Source organism: Dromiciops gliroides, chromosome 4 (assembly GCF_019393635.1).
Source record: "Dromiciops gliroides isolate mDroGli1 chromosome 4, mDroGli1.pri, whole genome shotgun sequence".
NCBI lineage: Eukaryota > Metazoa > Chordata > Mammalia > Microbiotheria > Microbiotheriidae > Dromiciops > Dromiciops gliroides.
The window spans coordinates 234788386-234805029 of record NC_057864.1 but is presented as its reverse complement, the minus strand read 5'-3'; the positions used below and the strand labels follow the sequence as shown (position 1 = coordinate 234805029).

The window sequence follows — 16644 nt, the reverse complement described above, 5'->3', positions numbered from 1 at the left end:
CTGACTCTACCAGACAGAAAGACTCATAGCTTCCTCCAAACCACAGCTCCCAAGGAGAGTTAAGAGCTGAAGAGATCTTTCAAAACCCAGAACTCTATCACCAGATCTCAGGACTCCTCCATTGAGGAAATAGATTATTCATGCCTGTTCAGATCTGAGGCATCAACCAACACCATCTCTGGATTCTGAGTCCTGCCAAGAAGATTCACGCTCTTTATTGGATTACAGCCTCTTTGAGAAAAATCACCAAGTCTTCTCAGTAGAGAAAGAAGGTTTCTTGACAGCTCTGAGGACACCACCACTCCAAGGAATCCTGTTATCTCTTGGTTCCAGTCTGGATACTTCATTTCCAAGTGACTGAGGCCAACCCCCTGCCCCTGTTATCCCCTGCTACTGATTCCATCCCCACTATGGTCACCTACAAAGTCAGGGTGTCCACAGGCAAAGACCTGATGTCTGGGACGTTTGATTGCATCTCACTGACCATTGTGGGAACTCTGGGAGAGAGCCAGAAGCAACGGCTGGATCATTTTGGGAGAGACTTTGCCTCTGGATCAGTGAGTGGGGAGGCTGTTGTGGAGGAGGGAAGAAAGGAAAGAAGGAAAGAAGGAAGGGAGGAAGGAAAGAAGGAAGGGAAATCAGCATTGTGAGGACAGGACTTTAACAAGATTATGTTCACTTTAAAGTAGATTTTTGGTCATTTGGTTTATTGTATATAATTGAAAGTATAACATAATAAAAGTAACTCTGAAGGATGAAAAGGGGCTTAGGTTGGAAAGGAATAGAGACAGAAGGATCTAGAAGCTGATTGGGGAGGGCTATGGGCTTATTAGGGAGTACGTTAACTTTGAACTAGTCATTCAATACTACTCCTAGCCCCATCTCTTTATTCCTTTCCTTCTCCCCAGCCATTTATCCAGGCCTTCACCTCTCTGTTGTTGTTTTTTTCCTTTCTTCAACCTTCTCCTCCGTCTTCTCCCTCTCACTTTTCCTAAACCTCTGCATTTCCCAAATTCTTTCCCTTTCCTCAGTCATACTCTTTAAATTTCTCCTTGATGCTTCTTTTCCTTCTCTCATACCATCTTCCTTTTTGTTTCCCTACCCCCCAATCCTCTCTCCCTTCCTCATATTAAGAAGGTGCATTAGCAGTGGTTTAAATATAGATTTGGGTTTTTGGAGCTTGAGATGGAATTAAACACAACTCCTGCGTGGTTCCTGAGCATTCAGAATGGTTTTTGAAGTCTTAGCCCCTCCTGGCTCTCAAGACCCAGCCAGGTGGGGAAAGAGGCAAAGAAGCTGTTGTGTGAGAGGTTGGTGATGGAGCAGGCAAGTCCTGTGACTGGCAGGAAAAGCCTCACACCCCTACCTCGTCTCCTCCAGATTGATAGGTACACTATCCAGTGTGATCAGGACCTGGGGGAACTCATTCTCATCCGTCTGCACAAGGAGCGCTCCATCTTCTTCCCCAAGAATTCCTGGTACTGCAACTACGTTCAGATCTATACTCCTGCGTGCACTACCTACCACTTCCCCGTCTACCAATGGATGGATGGCTATGAGACATTGGAGCTTCGAGAGGGCACAGGTGGGGGACACCACAGCCAATGGGACAACCCACTGCCCCTCCTTTGTGACACCCTGTGACTCTCCCATACCGAGATGAGCACTAGAGTGTTCTGTTACTCTTACAGGGTATGCTTTCATGGCCATAGGGAATCTTATCACTTAATTTGCTCTGTGACCTCAGGCAAATTTCCTCCCTGCTTTGGGCCTCCATATCCTTCAGTAAGGGGGAGAGGGGAGCAATAGAGATCATTAAGCACCCGCTATGTGCTAGGCATTGTACTAAGCACCTTACAAACATCAACTCATTTGATCCTCACAACGACCCTGGGAGGTAGGTACTATTATCCTCTTTTTTACAGTTAAGGAAACTGAGGCACCCAGGGTTAAACGATCTGCCTGGGGTCACACAGCTAGTCAGGTCTTCCTGACAGAAGCCCAATGCTTTATTCATTATGCCACCTAGATACCTCTGTAAAAATGAAGGATAATATCAGATGATTTTTAATATCTCCTTTGCTCCTATTTCTTTTTTGAGAAGACACTATCCATCTAATCCTAGGAAATGCCTTATACTACCATAGGCCACCCTGTTACTATTACATGATCCTTAGTATTTCTAAAGGATGTCTTGCTATTCAGATGGCCCTGCCCCAATAAGTCTCTCTCTCTCTCTCTCTCTCTCTCTCTCTCTCTCTTTTTTTTTGGTGGGGCAATGAGGGTTAAATGACTTGCCCAAGGTCACACAGCCAGTAAGTGTCACGTGCCCGAGGCTGAATTTGAACTCAGGTCCTTCTGAATCTAAGGCCAGTGCTTTATCTACTGTGCCACCTAGCTGCCCCCTAAGTCCTTCTTTCTTAAGGCTAGAGAACTCTAGTTGGGGGAGCAATCCTGGGTCCCTGAAGTCTCTGCTAATACTTTCCTATTCAGGAGACCAGCCACTTGGGGCACTTGGTATAGCTTATATGGTCTAAAATGCCTGATTCTGGGGTTAGCTGGTGTTCTTGGGGGGTATTCAGCTAATCTAGTTGTTCTTCATCCACCTAGTGCTATTCTCATATATCCCTCCAGGAGACTGATCAGCCTTCTAGGGAACTCTTCATTCCTAGTTCCTCTATAATCTGTCCTCTCTCTTCAGAATGTTGCTCCCAAAGTTCCTTGTCCTTTTCTCAGAAGAGCTCAGACAGGGACAGCTGATTCCAGATCATGGTACTGGGGGCTGGGGTCCACTATCAGTCTCTTTCAGCCTAAGTTATACTACTCTACTCGGAATTTTGGGAAGGCAAGGCCTAATCTAGAGCAGGTAAGTACTTAGATCAACCCTATTATCGCTGCCAGCCTGTCTGTCAGTCTTGTCTGACCTGAAGCCCATTGGAGAGAGGAGGCTATAATTGTTGGGGTTTGTGTTATGGAAGGGCTTCTTTGGTGGCAAGAGGATAAGAAATCAGGAAAACTGGGCTCTCATGCTTATTCTTGCTTGGTCAAGTCATTTCCTTGCTGAAGCTCAGTTTTCTATAAAATGAACAGACTGGAGCAGACAATCTATAAGTACCCTCTTTTTTTTTTTTTTTTTAGTGAGGCAGTTGGGGTTAAGTGACTTGCCCAGGGTCACACAGCTAGTAAGTGTTAAGTGTCTGAGGCCAGATTTGAACTCAGGTACTCCTGACTCCTGACTCCAGGGCCGGTGCTCTATCCACTGCGCCACCTAGCTGTCCCTATAAGTACTCTCTTGCAACTGATTTGAGGGTCCGTAATGGAACAAGATACATCTTGACCTTCCCACAGACTACCCTGGGGCTGTCAGGTAGGCTGGGTTTTAACTCCTGAAGAGCTCCCTAAGGGTCGTGCTCATTCCTGTGAGATGCTTCATTTGGGAAGCAGCCTGGCAAGGCCTCTGGCCTCCTTGCTTCTGCATTTCCTGTCCCTTGAAGGTCAAGAAACTTTTTCTAGGCTCCATCTTTGGTTCCCACCAGAACCTTTATCCTTCCCCTCTGGGAATTAGATGGCAGAGTGGGAGTCAGGCCTGGTGAAGACAGAAGGAAAGGGACACCTTCCTGACACTAATGAAGATGAGAGAAGTGTGTCTTTGGGGGTGCATCTTTTCCAGAGATTCCTTTTAGGGTCAGAGATAAGGCAGTCAGATGATGATTGACTGATGATTGCTAGATGATGATGATGGCCAAAGCATATGGTACTTACTTTGCTGGGCTATTGTAAAGAAAATTCTTTGTCAAGTTTAAGGTACTATATAAAAGTTATCTATTACTGTTGTTGCAATAATCAACCTCATGCGTTTATCATAAGAGATAAGGTAGTCAGTCATGGAAGCAGGGGACTAGGTAGGATGAGCCCAGGAGCTGGGTGGCAGGGAAAGAATGAGGCTGGGCAGGGCTGGCTCCTGCAATACCAGAGCAGAGATTTGAGTCATCAGTTGAATAGTCTAGCCAGCCTGGTTCCTGCCCTAGGGAGGGAACAGAGAGGGATGGGAGGGGATTTGCAAAGGGAATAGAGATGAGCCCCTGTTCTGGGGATGGGGTGACTACTAGATAGCCTAAGGAAGAAAGGGGAACCCCCCATTCATTCTTATTTCCCCACGGAGGACAAAAGGCTAAAGAAGCCTTGCTGGATTTCAGTGAAACTAGAAGAGCAAATGAGCCTTGGGTAAGGGAGTGAGGGAATATCTTAATCTTATTTGGAAAGGGCCAGACAGAGCTCTTCTCTCTTGAGGCCTCCTCCTCTAGCCCCAGCTCTCTCCTTTCACAGGGACCCCTGCCCCTATTAGAGCTCTCCCTTCCCACCCAGTCTATATCATCCCCTGCCAAGCCTGGGGTTTCCAGAGAATAGACTGGACTGTTTCTCCTGGATGTTGTCCCTACCACTGATATGGGACACACTATCAACCCTCTTGGAGCAGCTAGGTAGCACAGTGGATAGAGTGGCAGGCCTAGAGTCAAGAAGAATCATTTTCCTTAATTCAATCACTTATTGCGTGGTTCTGGGAAAGAAACTTAACCCAGTTTGCCTCAGTTTCCTGTAAAATGAGCTGGAGAAGGAAATGACAAACCACTAAACCTCAAGTGGGGTCACTAAGAGTCAGATGTGACTGAATAACAACAATAAAAACCCGCATTCTGGGACAATGCATTTGGCCAGCAGATTGGCAAGACTCCTCCCCCAGGCCACTCTGTTGTCTCACTTCAAAATTTCCTGTCCCCTAGAGTCAGCAAATCTCTCCCAAGGAACAGGTCCTTGGGTCCCATGTTCCAAGCAGAAATTTAAGGGAGTTTGATCTCTGTATTGGCAGTGAAGGGGTCTGATGCCTGCATCTAAGCCAACTCCATTTCTATCTCCTTACAGGGAAGACAGTATTGGATGAAAACCTCCCTATCCTGGTGACCCATCGTCAGGAAGAGCTTAGAGCCAAACAAGACTTCTATCGGTAAGAATATCATGGAGACCTAAGTAGGACCGGTGGGGGAGGTGGGCTAGATGGATGCCGTGGCCCTGTGGTTCCTCCCTTCAGGGCCAAGCTAAATGCCTGCTGACTCAGCAGATTCAAGCATCCTAGACCCAGATTTCTCTTCTTTTTTTAGCTGGAGAACCTTTGTTCCTGGACTTCCAAACTATGTGCACATCCCCAGCTATCACCCCCCTCCTCGGCATTGCAACCCCAATCGTCCAGAGTAAGGCCATACATAAGGTCCATGGCCTCATCCCACAGCTTTTACCATTCTTGGGAGCCCTGTTGTCTATCCCACTCAGCCCCCAGTCCTTTCTCTACCTGGGATGCATGCATATGACCCCAAATCCCATACCCCATCCCAGCTTACCCAGGCTCCTACCCTATGCTTGGCCCTTACCCCCCCCCCCCGGGACCCAGACATCTTGCTTTTCAGTCCTTGGCTTCCCTTTCCCTCCATAGATGGAATGGCTACATCCCAGGATTCCCAATTCTCATCAATATTAAAGCCACCAGGTTCCTGAACTCAAATCTAAGATTTTCCGCTATCAAGACAGCCTCATTTTTCCTCCGCTTGGGGCCTGCGTGAGTGGGGAAATAGGAGCAAGGAGATTAAGAGTCTAGGTTGGGGGAAGGATGGGAACCTTTAAGGGGGATCACCTTAGGTCCACTCTCTTATTTTGTCATCTTGGCTCTCTCTTCTTGGCTTTCTAACACAGAGACAGCTTTAAGGAGATTCAAAGAGGGAGGGAGAAAAGTAGAGATGACCATAGATACTGGGTCATAGAAAGGGGGGGAGGGAGGGAGAGGGAGGGAGAGAGAGAGAGAGAAAGAGAGAGGGAGGGAGGGAGGGAGAACGAAAGAGAGAGAGAGAGGGAGGGAGGAAGGAAGGGAGGAGTTATGGGAATTGTATTTGCTGAGTTGGAGGTTGGGATGGTAAAAGCCTTCTAGTTGAAGAGAAGGACCAATGTCTCCTTCTACTTCTCCATTCCTTCCCCTAGGTCCTTGGGTATGAAACTTCGGGGATTGTTGGATGAGAAAAGGTCATGGAAAAGGCTAAAGGAAATACGGAAGATCTTCCCCGCTACCAGGACTGCTATCTCTGGTATGGAAAAAAAAAAACTGAAACAGAAAAGAATGAAGGAAAAGCAGAGAGAGAGGGATGGACACACAGAAAGACAGACATAGAGAGATAGAGAGAGGAGTAACATGTTAGAAGGGTTGTAAATAGGGGAGGGAGTTGTATCCTCATAAATCTCAACATTCTTGGGGTTTGACAGAGAAAGAAGCCAGATGAAGACAGGTCCTGGGGTGCATTAGTTAGATTCAGGAATCCCTCACTCAGCTACAGTAGAAGAGGACCCAGAACTCTTGGTTAAAAGGGTTGCCTCTGCTACTGTTACCTTGTAATTCTTCTGTTCCCACATCTCTCTTTCTGTCTCATTCTCTTAGCCTCTGTATTATGTCTCTGAGTCTCTGTGTGTCTCCCTACCAGGTATGCTCTTTCTCCTTCTTTGTCTTTGTCCCATGTCCCTCTCTGACTGTCTCTATGCCTCTCCCTGCCTCTGGATCCTTTCTTCTGAGCATACTCCTATTCCCCCAGAGTATGTGTATAATCACTGGAAGGAGGATGAATTCTTTGGTTACCAGTACCTCAATGGCATTAATCCTGGCCTGCTGAAACGCTGCCTCTGCCTCCCTGAGAAATTCCCTGTGACTGATGAAATGGTGGCCCCATCCCTGGGTGAAGGCACTTGCCTGCAGGCTGAGTTGGAGGTGATCGCTCCTTCTTCACCTTATTTCTTCATACCCCATTAGGAAGTTATCTCCCCTCTGGTCTCCCTTCCCTTCCTATTGCTGATGCAGCTTTGGTCACTCCCCTCCCCCTAGAATCCTTCCTCTGCTCCTGCTCCCTAATTCAAGAATCACCAGGGTGGAAGGTAGAGAAACTTTCCTACTTATCCATTTAGATTTCTATCTCTAGAAGCATGTCTATCTTACCCCAAGGTCCTTGGGTTCCACTCCCAACTCTTGATTCTCTTGGGATATCCTCTCTCCACTCATACCTCATACCTCTAATCGAATCTTCTTCTCTCCCACCAGAAGGGAAACATCTACCTGGCAGATTACAGAATCCTAGAGGGCATCCCCTCCGTAGAGCTTAATGGAAAGCAGCAATACCACTGTGCCCCACTCTGTCTGCTGCACTGTGGGCCACAAGGGGACCTGATGCCTATTGCTATTCAGGTGCTTGATGGGATGGGGAGAAAACACAACTGTGGGAGGGAAGGTATATCTGATAGAAGTCTCAATGCTTTCTTTCTTTCTTTCTTTCTTTCTTTCTTTCTTTCTTTCTTTCTTTCTTTCTTTCTTTCTTTCTTTCTTTCTTTCTTTCTTTCTTTCTTTCTTTCTATCCTTCCTTCCTTCCTTCCTTCCTTCCTTCCTTCCTTCCTTCCTTCCTTCCTTCCTTCCTTCCTTCCTTCCTTCTTTCTCTCTCTCTCTCTCTCTCTCTGTCTCTGTCTTTCTGTCTCTCTGTCTCTGTCTCTCCATCTCTGTTTCTCTGCCTCAAACTTTCTGGCCATCACAAATGCCCCCATCTCATTCCTACTCCCCAGCTCAGCCAGACCCCTGGCCCTGAGAGCCCCATTTTCTTGCCCACTGATCCTGAATGGGATTGGCTCCTCGCCAAGACCTGGGTGCGTTATGCTGAGTTCTACTGCCATGAAGCCATTTCTCACCTACTGGAGACTCATCTGATAGCAGAAGCCTTCTCCCTGGCAACCATTCGGCAACTGCCCATGTGCCACCCTCTTTACAAGGTCAGGAAATAAGGAAATCTCATCTTTCTTCCTGCTCATTAGGAGACAATTGGCTGTCACAACCTTACTGGCTCATTTATTCATTCATTCAAGTAAATATTTATATATCAATCAATCAATCAACATTTATTAAATGCCTACTTATTATGTGCCAGACACAGAGGCAAGTGCTAGGGGTACAAAGAAAAAAATGAAACAGAAGTTGACTTCAGGGGAGACAAAATGCACATCTGTATGTATGTATATATTGTATACAAAGTAGGTACAGCAAGGTGGTTCAAGAGGGAAGACACTAGCAATTGGGAACACCCAGAAATGTTCCACATAGAAAGTACTGAGCTGAGTTAAATCTTGAAAGAAGTAAGGAATGCTAAGAGTAGGGAGTCCATTCCAGGCATGGGGGTTGGCCAATGCAAAAGCACAAAGACATCAGATGGAATGTTGTGTGTGAGGAAAATTAAGAAAGCCAGTTTGGTTGGGCCATGGAGCAATGTATACTGAGACTGGAATTATAGGTTGGGGCCAACCAGAGGAATTTATAATTTATACTAGAGGCTGTTGAGATCATATGTAAATTATTGAGTAGGGGAATGACATGGTAAGATCTGCACTAAAGGACAATCACTTTAGCACTTGTGTGAAGAATGGAACAGAGTAGGGGGAGACTTGAGCCAGAAAAGCAATTAGGAGACTATTACAACAGCCCAGTTGAGAGGTCTGAGAGAAATGACCTAGTATAGTACCTGTGTGAGTGATGAGAACAGGTTGGATTAGAGGGATTGTGGTTGGAGGTAGAAATTACCAGATTTAGATGACAACTCATTGGCTATGTGGTGTGAGGTAGAATGAGTCACTCAATCAACAAATACTTATTAAGTACCTACTATGTGTCAGATAAATGCAAAAATTAAATAATTTCTATCCACAAGGAGCTTACATTCTATCTAGGGAGAGAACAAAAACACATATCACAGAATAAATACCAACAAACATGGTATGGGGAGGGAGAGAGCACTAGCATTTGGACAGATTGGTCAATAAACCCTTGAGCGTTTATTAAGTTTATTAAGTGTGTTAATGCCAGGCACTCTGGTGCCTACCAGTGATAGAAAGAAAGGCAAAAAAACATAGAAGCTCAGATTTTAAAGAGAGACAACATATTTGTTCTGTGCTAAGATTTAAAAAGGCAGGTGATTCTAGATGGTAAAGTATGTAATGGGGAGACTGGAAAAGTAGGAAGGGGACAGGTTTGAAGGACTTTAAATGCTAAATAGAGGATTTTATATTTGACCCTGGAGGTTATAGGGAACCACCAGAGTGTGTTTATCAAATGTGTTGGGGCTAGTGGTAACACGGTCAGATCTGAACTTTAAGAAAAGCACTTTTCTGAGTTCAAATCTGGGCTCAGACACTTGATACTTACTAGCTGTGTGACCCTGGGCAAGTCACTTAACCCTCATTGCCCCACTCAAAAAAAAAAAAAGAAAGAAAGAAAGAAAGAAAATCACTTTAGTAGCTAAGTGGAAAATGTACTGGAATGGGAAGATACTTGAGACAGAAAGACCAATCAAAAGGCAGTTGCAATAGTTTAGGTGCAAGATGATGAGGACCTGTACTAGAGTGGTATTTGTTTGAGTGAAGAGCATACATAAAAGAGATACTGTGAAAGTAGAAAATGAAAGACTTAGCAACAGATTGGATATGTTGGGTGAGTTTGAGTGAGGAGCTAAGGATGATACCAAGTTTGTGAGGCTAGGTGACTGGGAGGATGATGGTACAATCAGAAGAAGGAAGGGAATAAGCTTTTATTAAATACCTACTATGTTCCAGGCACTATGCTAAGCATTTTACAAACATCATCTCATCTGATCTTTACAACAACAGTTGAAGACACTGAGGCAGACAGAGAGAGGTTAAATGACTTGCTCAGGGTCACACAGGTAGTGTCAGAGTCAGGATTTGAACTCAGGACTTCCTGACTCAGGGTCTAGCACTGAACCACCTAACTCCCTTTCCTCAAAGAGGAGAAATTATGGAGGTAATGATAAAGGGTCCTGTTTTGTGCATGTTGAATTTGAGTTACCTGGGGGACATCCAGTTCAAGATATATAAAAGGTTGTTGGTGATGTGAAGTTGGAGCTCAGGAGAGAAGTTAGGGCTGGATATATTGATGTGAGAATCATCTACCTAGAGATGATAATTGAGCCTATGAAAGCTGATGAGATCACCAAACCAGACAAGGTCCAGGACAGATCCTTAGGTGACATCCATAGTTAGTAGTCATAATCCTAGATCAAGAACAAGCAAAGCAGGCTGACAAATTATCAGAGAGGTAGGAGGAGAATCAGGAGCAAGCAGGGTCATGAAACCCTAAAAATGAGGACTATCCAGAAGAAAGTCATCAACAGTGTCCAGAAAGGGTAAGAAAAATGAGGATTGAGAAAAAGCCATGTTTCACAGCATCAAAAATTAATATCTAATATTGTTTGGTTTAAAAATAATAAAATCCAAGGACATATTTCTAAAAAAAAAAAAAAGAAAGCAAGCAAGAAAGAAAAAATGAAAACCAGACTGCAAAGGATTGTGGAATAAGTGGGAGGAGAGCAAGTGGGGGCAAAGGCAGCTCTTTCTAATAGTTTAACTGAGAAAGTAACAAGAGATATAGGACAATAATTTGAGAGGGTGGTAGGGCCTAGTGAAGATTTTTTTTAAGGATGGAGGAAATTTGGGCATGTTTAAAAACAGTCATGAAAGGGGCAATCGATAGAGATTGTGGATTAGAGAGAAAAGGGGCGGGGAAGAAAGAAAAAAAGAGAAAAGGTGGGTAAAATGACTGAGGGCACGATATTCTGGAGATTGGAGGGGATGGAATCAGGAACACATGAAGAGGTTGATTTGGGGAGGAAGAAGGGCCATCTTATTATCAGAGACATAAGGAAAGGAGAGAATGGGTGATGATGTGAAAGAGTTTCAAGATGAAAAGAAGGAACTCACATCTAATGACCTCCATTTTTTCAGTAAAGTAATAGTTGCTATCTTCAGGGAGGGTGAGGGGATTGGGGAGGCATAGAAGAATTGAAGAGAGAAGAGATGAATTGAAATAGTTTCTGTCGAGGGTGAGGATCATACCAAAGTTGTGAATCTGTGAAACTGGAAAGATGGTGTCACCATGGACAGAAACTTGTAAGTTCTAAAGAGGGTTGGGTTTGAGTGATAAATATAAGGAGTTGGGTATGTTGACTTTTTTTTTTTTTAGTGAGGCAATTGGGGTTAAGTGACTTGCCCAGGGTCACACAGCTAGTAAGTGTTAAGTGTCTGAGGCTGGATTTGAATTCAGGTACTCCTGACTCCAGGGCCGGTGCTCTATCCACTGCGCCATCTAGCTGCCCCGTATGTTGACATTTTAATGCGCTATCCAACTTGAAATATTCAATAGGTAGTTGAGATAGTGATTAGTACTAGTAGAGACACTGGGACAGAATATACAGCTCTGGGACTCACACTCTGCTAATGTCTTTCTCTGACAACTCATCACGACATAGAGATGTCCCTATATTCACACAGGTTATGCCAATAGAGGGCAAGTGTGCATTGGCCCAGTTTCAGCATTAGCTAGGCAATAACTTGCCATACAAGGACCAACTTAGAAAATCTCATTACTGAAAGACTAACCATTGGATGGTATTTTTTTTTACTACAATAACTTATGGAATCATCTGTTAAAATGTTGAATTGTGATGTGTGTTGGTAGAGGAAGTACCAACACTGATGAAATCACAGAACCTTGGCTGGGCTAGGCACTTTATAACTTTATATTTTTTTAATTTTTAAAAAAAATTTTGCAGGGCAATGACTTGCCCAGGGTCACAGAGCTAGTAAGTGCCAAGTGTCTGAGGCTGGATTTGAACTCAGGTCCTCCTGAATACAGGGCTGGTGCTTTATCCACTGTGCCACCTAGCTGCCCCCCACTTTATAACTTTATAAAGAAGCATAAGACATGAAGAAAGTTAATGAACTTCACAATCTAATAGAAGAAATGATGCATACAAGAATAACCACGATACAATATGGAATATGTTAAGTGCATCAGAGAGGCACAAAATGCCATGGGAGTCTGTGGTATCAGAAGAGGCTATAAAGAAAGAGGTGGAATGTGATCAGGGCCTTATAGGATAGATAGGATTTCGATAGATGGAGAAAGAAGGTGAGGGTGAGAAGAGGGGATGGCGGTGATGGAAGAACATTTCAGATTTCAGGCTTAGGGAACCACGTGAGCAGTAGAGGGCCTCTGATCCAGACATCATTTGGTTTGGTTGGATTGTAGAGTGAGGCTTAATACAGTGCCTGGCATATAATGGATGCTTCATAAATGCCTGTTTCCTTTCCCTTCCCTTCCCATGAGGTAATACAAGAAAGCATCAGTTAGACTTCAGAGTATGAGATAGCCCAAAGGCAAAGGACAAGTATCCAAGTATCTCCCTAGTAGGCAAGGGGGGTTGGACTTAGAACTCTTAGGGGGATTTCCCTAGTGGGGTATGTGGAAAGCCTTGCCTTCTAGGCATATGAAGAAAGAGAAAGGCTTCTGGGTATGGTTTTCTAATCTCTGCAATGGAGACACCAACAATGGAGTCATTCTTGCCTGGGTGAGAAGTGTAATTCTGAATGGCTCGTCTCTCAGTTCTTCCTCTGGTTCCATCAGCTGTACTCTCTCTTCCCTCAGCTCATCATCCCTCATACTCGATACACCATCCAGATCAACAGCATTGGTCGTGCTCTCCTCCTGAATAAGGGTGGCCTGTCTGACAGGGTAAGGGGGGATTTCCTGCCCTGATCTTCCTAAATTTCCCCCTACTTTTCTTTCATTCAGCCCCCCAAAGCTTCCTGGGTCAGAAAACTTTCCTTTGCTTCTGAGTCCCCAAACCCCATGCCTACAGCAGTTGAAGACACTAAAGTTAGATTGATGGAAAGACTTTTCACCTTTTTTGTGAAAGGGATGGCTGGGGCTGATCAGAAGGGAAAAGATTTTGAATCTAGAAGTATAGAGAAAGCAGAAGAATAGGTAAGATTGTGAGCAAGATCTGGAGAAGGACAGTTTAAAGGTGGGGGCTCGGGGGTGGCAAGTTCTTGACTGAGGGTGAGTCCTGAGTTGAGGCTACTTGTCCATTTCCCCATAGGGAAGGAAGGGGTATATTGGAGAGGTTCTCTCCCCACCATTTCTCTGCATCTGTTTCTTTGGGGAGGTGTGTGTTGGTATAATTGGGGGGGGGGTTGTTGTGTGTGCGTCAGGTTCCCACATCATGCTCCTTGTCACCAGGCGATGTCTCTAGGACTAGCGGGCTTTGCTGAGGTGATGTGCCGAGCTCTGGCTGAGCTAAAATACGAAGATCTCTACATTCCCGATGACTTCATCCGTCGTGGGGTACAGGACCTGCCTCGATACTATTACCGAGAGGACTGTCTGGCCGTGTGGGGGGGCTCTTGAGACGTGAGTGGATAGAGAACGGAGGGGACAGGAATAAAGTTAGAAAAGGGCTGAAAGGATGAAGAGGTGGAAGAGGATGGGCCATATGCTAGACATAGTAGGAGTATGAGGGGAAATCACAGTTGCATAAAACGAACTTGAATATAAACTTTATTTTAAAGAAGACTGATTTGTTTTGTCAAAATGTAATGGAAATGGAAAGTCAATGGAATTATATTCTACATCATCATACATAAATTTATATCCATTGGGCCTTATCCTAGAGGAGCTCTGGTAGAACAGAAAAAGCATCAGACTCTGGGGATAGTAGTGTACACTATAATTCCTGCTACTGGGGAAGCTGAGGCTGGACACCAATATGGTGAGCCTCCAGGAGGTGGAGAGGGATGAGATAGTTACCAGGCTGTCTAAGGTCAGAAATAGAGCAGGTCAAAGCTCTGATACCCATCAGTATTTGGGATTGGCCTTGCCAATGATTCTCGTACTTTTAGCTTAGGTGAGATAGAGAGAACTCAGTCTCAAAAGAAAGAAAGAGAAAGAACATTGGACTAAAAGCCAGGAATATTGAGTCACTTGTCTGTTACTAATTTCTTGTGTGACTTTGGACAAGGCCCTTCTCTCTGGGCCTCTGATCCCACATCTGTAAAATGATGGGCTTGAATGAGATGATCCTTGAAGACCCCTCCCAGCTCTAAAGTCCTAGGTGTGAGTCTGTTTTGCACCTGTTTGCATTGTGAACATCTTTTGCTGGTCAGTAGTCTCGGACAGCCCTCCCAACCTGTTGCAACAAAATCCCTTGGTCCATCTCTACTATATGCACATCCATGTTAAGAAGCCTTGGTCTTCTGGAGCCAGAAAGCCTCGGGAGATTTTGAGTCCCTGAGGTCTGTAGTTCATTTTGTCTGCTGATAGTCTAAACTCTTCATTTTATAGAGCAGGAAACTGAGGCCCAGAGAAGTTCAATGTCTTGTCCCAGGTCAAAGAGGTAGTAAATATCACAGCAGGGAACTGAACCCAGGTCATTTGGACCCAAAGTTTGAGGGTCTTTTGCTTAGTCAGAGTGACCACTGAAGAGCAAATGAAGTGGCCACCTAGGGCACCACCCAGTCAGGGACTGATGCAAAAAAGGGTACTTTTAAATATAATTTTCAAAAATAAAGACACATTTTGCACCCTAGGAAATCCCCATCTCCTTGGAGGTTTATTTAGTGCAACCAAGTGCCTGAGGTGTGGGATTTGGAAAGGCTCAAAGCTTCCCCCTAGTGGACAGTAACATCCAAAAGGGCACACTTTACAAACCTTGTCTGGGATTTTGAAACAACTTTCTTCCACTATTGGCCCTAGGAATAAGGAGAGAGGCAGTCCCTGGAGAAATGAGGGTGCTGCTGACAGAGAAAGAGAAGGAGGGATGAACACTAAGAGGGAGACAGGGAAGGGACTTTCCTTTTGGGATTGAGTTGCTGTCTGCTCTATAGGTATGTGTCTGAGATCATCAATTACTACTACCGGAGTGATGCTGCTGTGGAGGGAGACACTGAACTACAAGCCTGGGTTCGGGAGATATTTACCGAGTGCTTCCTGGGTCGGGAGAGTTCAGGTACTGGCATCTACTCCCAGCTTTCTCCTCCCCAAGTCAAGCCCTCCACTCTCATCTGGTCCCCAGAATATGAACATCCTTGGATGAATATCCAAAGGGGTTAATTGCATTTCAATTCAACAGGTGTTTATTTTTTGTCTGCTGTGTGCAGAGTTGTTCTAGGCCCCAGAGGAGATACAGATAAGATAAGCTCCAACCAGAATGAGTGGATAGTGCTGGTCTCAGAGTCAGGAAGATCATGCTCTGAATCCTGCCCTGGCTACCCATGGGGTGACCCATCTAATATCCATTGCCTCTCCGAGCCTCAGTTTCCTCATCTGTAAAATAGGGATCATGACACCTACCTTACAAGGTTGTTGTGAAGTTCAGATAATATAGTGGGGTTTTAAAGGATAGTATTCCAGGCTTAGGGAATCCAGAGTTTCTAGATAAGAGACAGAGAGTAGTTCAGATGGAGTGCTGTATAGAATGCACTGAGGGGACAAGTATGAGATAAGGCTCAGAACATATGGTGGCATCAGATTGTGAAGACTTATGGAAATGACCCTAAATCCTTTCCAACTCCTAGGATTTCCCACCTGCATAAGGACAGTGCCTGAGCTCATCCGTTATGTCACCATTGTCATTTACACTTGCTCAGCCAAGCATGCTGCTGTCAACACAGGACAGGTATTGGGGAGGGATTTGAAGATGTGTCCTTATTTCTGCTGCCAATCCCCATGACCCTAACTGGGGACAATGCTAGGGATACTCTGGCACTGGGGTAGGAAATTGAGTCATCTGGAGACTAGGCTTTCACTCTGACACCCAGATTCCCCTGTCTTCCTTCCACCTCCAGCTAGAGTACACAGCCTGGATGCCCAATTTCCCGTCATCCATGAGGTGCCCACCTATGCAGGAGAAGGGGCTGACCACTGAAGAGAGTTTTATGGAATCATTGCCTGATGTTAAAACTTCATGCATTGTGCTCCTTGTGCTCTGGACCCTTAGTAAGGAACCTGATGACAAGGTATCAGAGGAAGGAGGCTGGAGGCTGAGTTGGGGAATGTTGGGTGGGAAAGTGATGTATTGGTTCATGTGGCTTTCGGGAGCTAAATTGAACCTAAAAGAGGGTGGCTGGGGACTGGCAGATTAAAGGAAGCTAGAAATTTGGTATCCCATAACTTCCTTCTATTTTTCTCAACCCACAGAGGCCCCTGGGTCACTTTCCCGACATTCACTTTGTAGAGCAAACACCATGGAAGAGCATCCAGGATTTTAAAGATCGTTTAGCCCAAATTTCCTGCAACATTCGAGAGCGGAACAAGACCCTCCCCATTGGCTACTACTATCTAGACCCTGCCTTAATTGAGAACAGCATTTCCATCTAGATGACTTCTCCTGGTCCCCTACTGTAATGCATACAATATGTATGTATGTACATGAACACACATCCCACTCAGGGCCCCAAACAACTATGTCTCCAGCCCTGATTCCTCTTAAGGAGCTCAGAAACCATCTTCCCTCATTGACTGCTTAGCCCTTTGGGGAAGAAAATGTTTACTCCTTTGTAGGTTCCTGCTTGCCACCATCCAGCACACCTTGAACTCTGTTCTTAATACAACCACCACCACCAACAACAAACCAAAAAGCCCTTTCCCACCCCACCCCTCACCACACAAACAACTCAAATATCTTCTAGTTGTGTCAATGAGTATGATTGAGGGGTGAGGGAGGTTTGAGT

The 16644-nt window shown here is 45.0% G+C and overlaps 1 protein-coding gene across 1 annotated transcript; it reads left to right on the top strand.

The window, feature by feature from the left end:
• Window positions 1–410: 410 nt before the first annotated feature.
• Window positions 411–16291, top strand: ALOX12B (arachidonate 12-lipoxygenase, 12R type). Its single transcript, XM_043962471.1, is given in 16 exon segments — window positions 411–557; window positions 1381–1585; window positions 4921–5002; window positions 5157–5246; window positions 5486–5608; window positions 6025–6128; window positions 6627–6799; window positions 7127–7270; window positions 7639–7842; window positions 12563–12649; window positions 13157–13312; window positions 13314–13327; window positions 14800–14921; window positions 15490–15590; window positions 15760–15930; window positions 16112–16291. Coding segments are annotated over 16 exon segments (2103 nt in total).
• The last annotated feature ends 353 nt before the right edge of the window (window positions 16292–16644 follow it).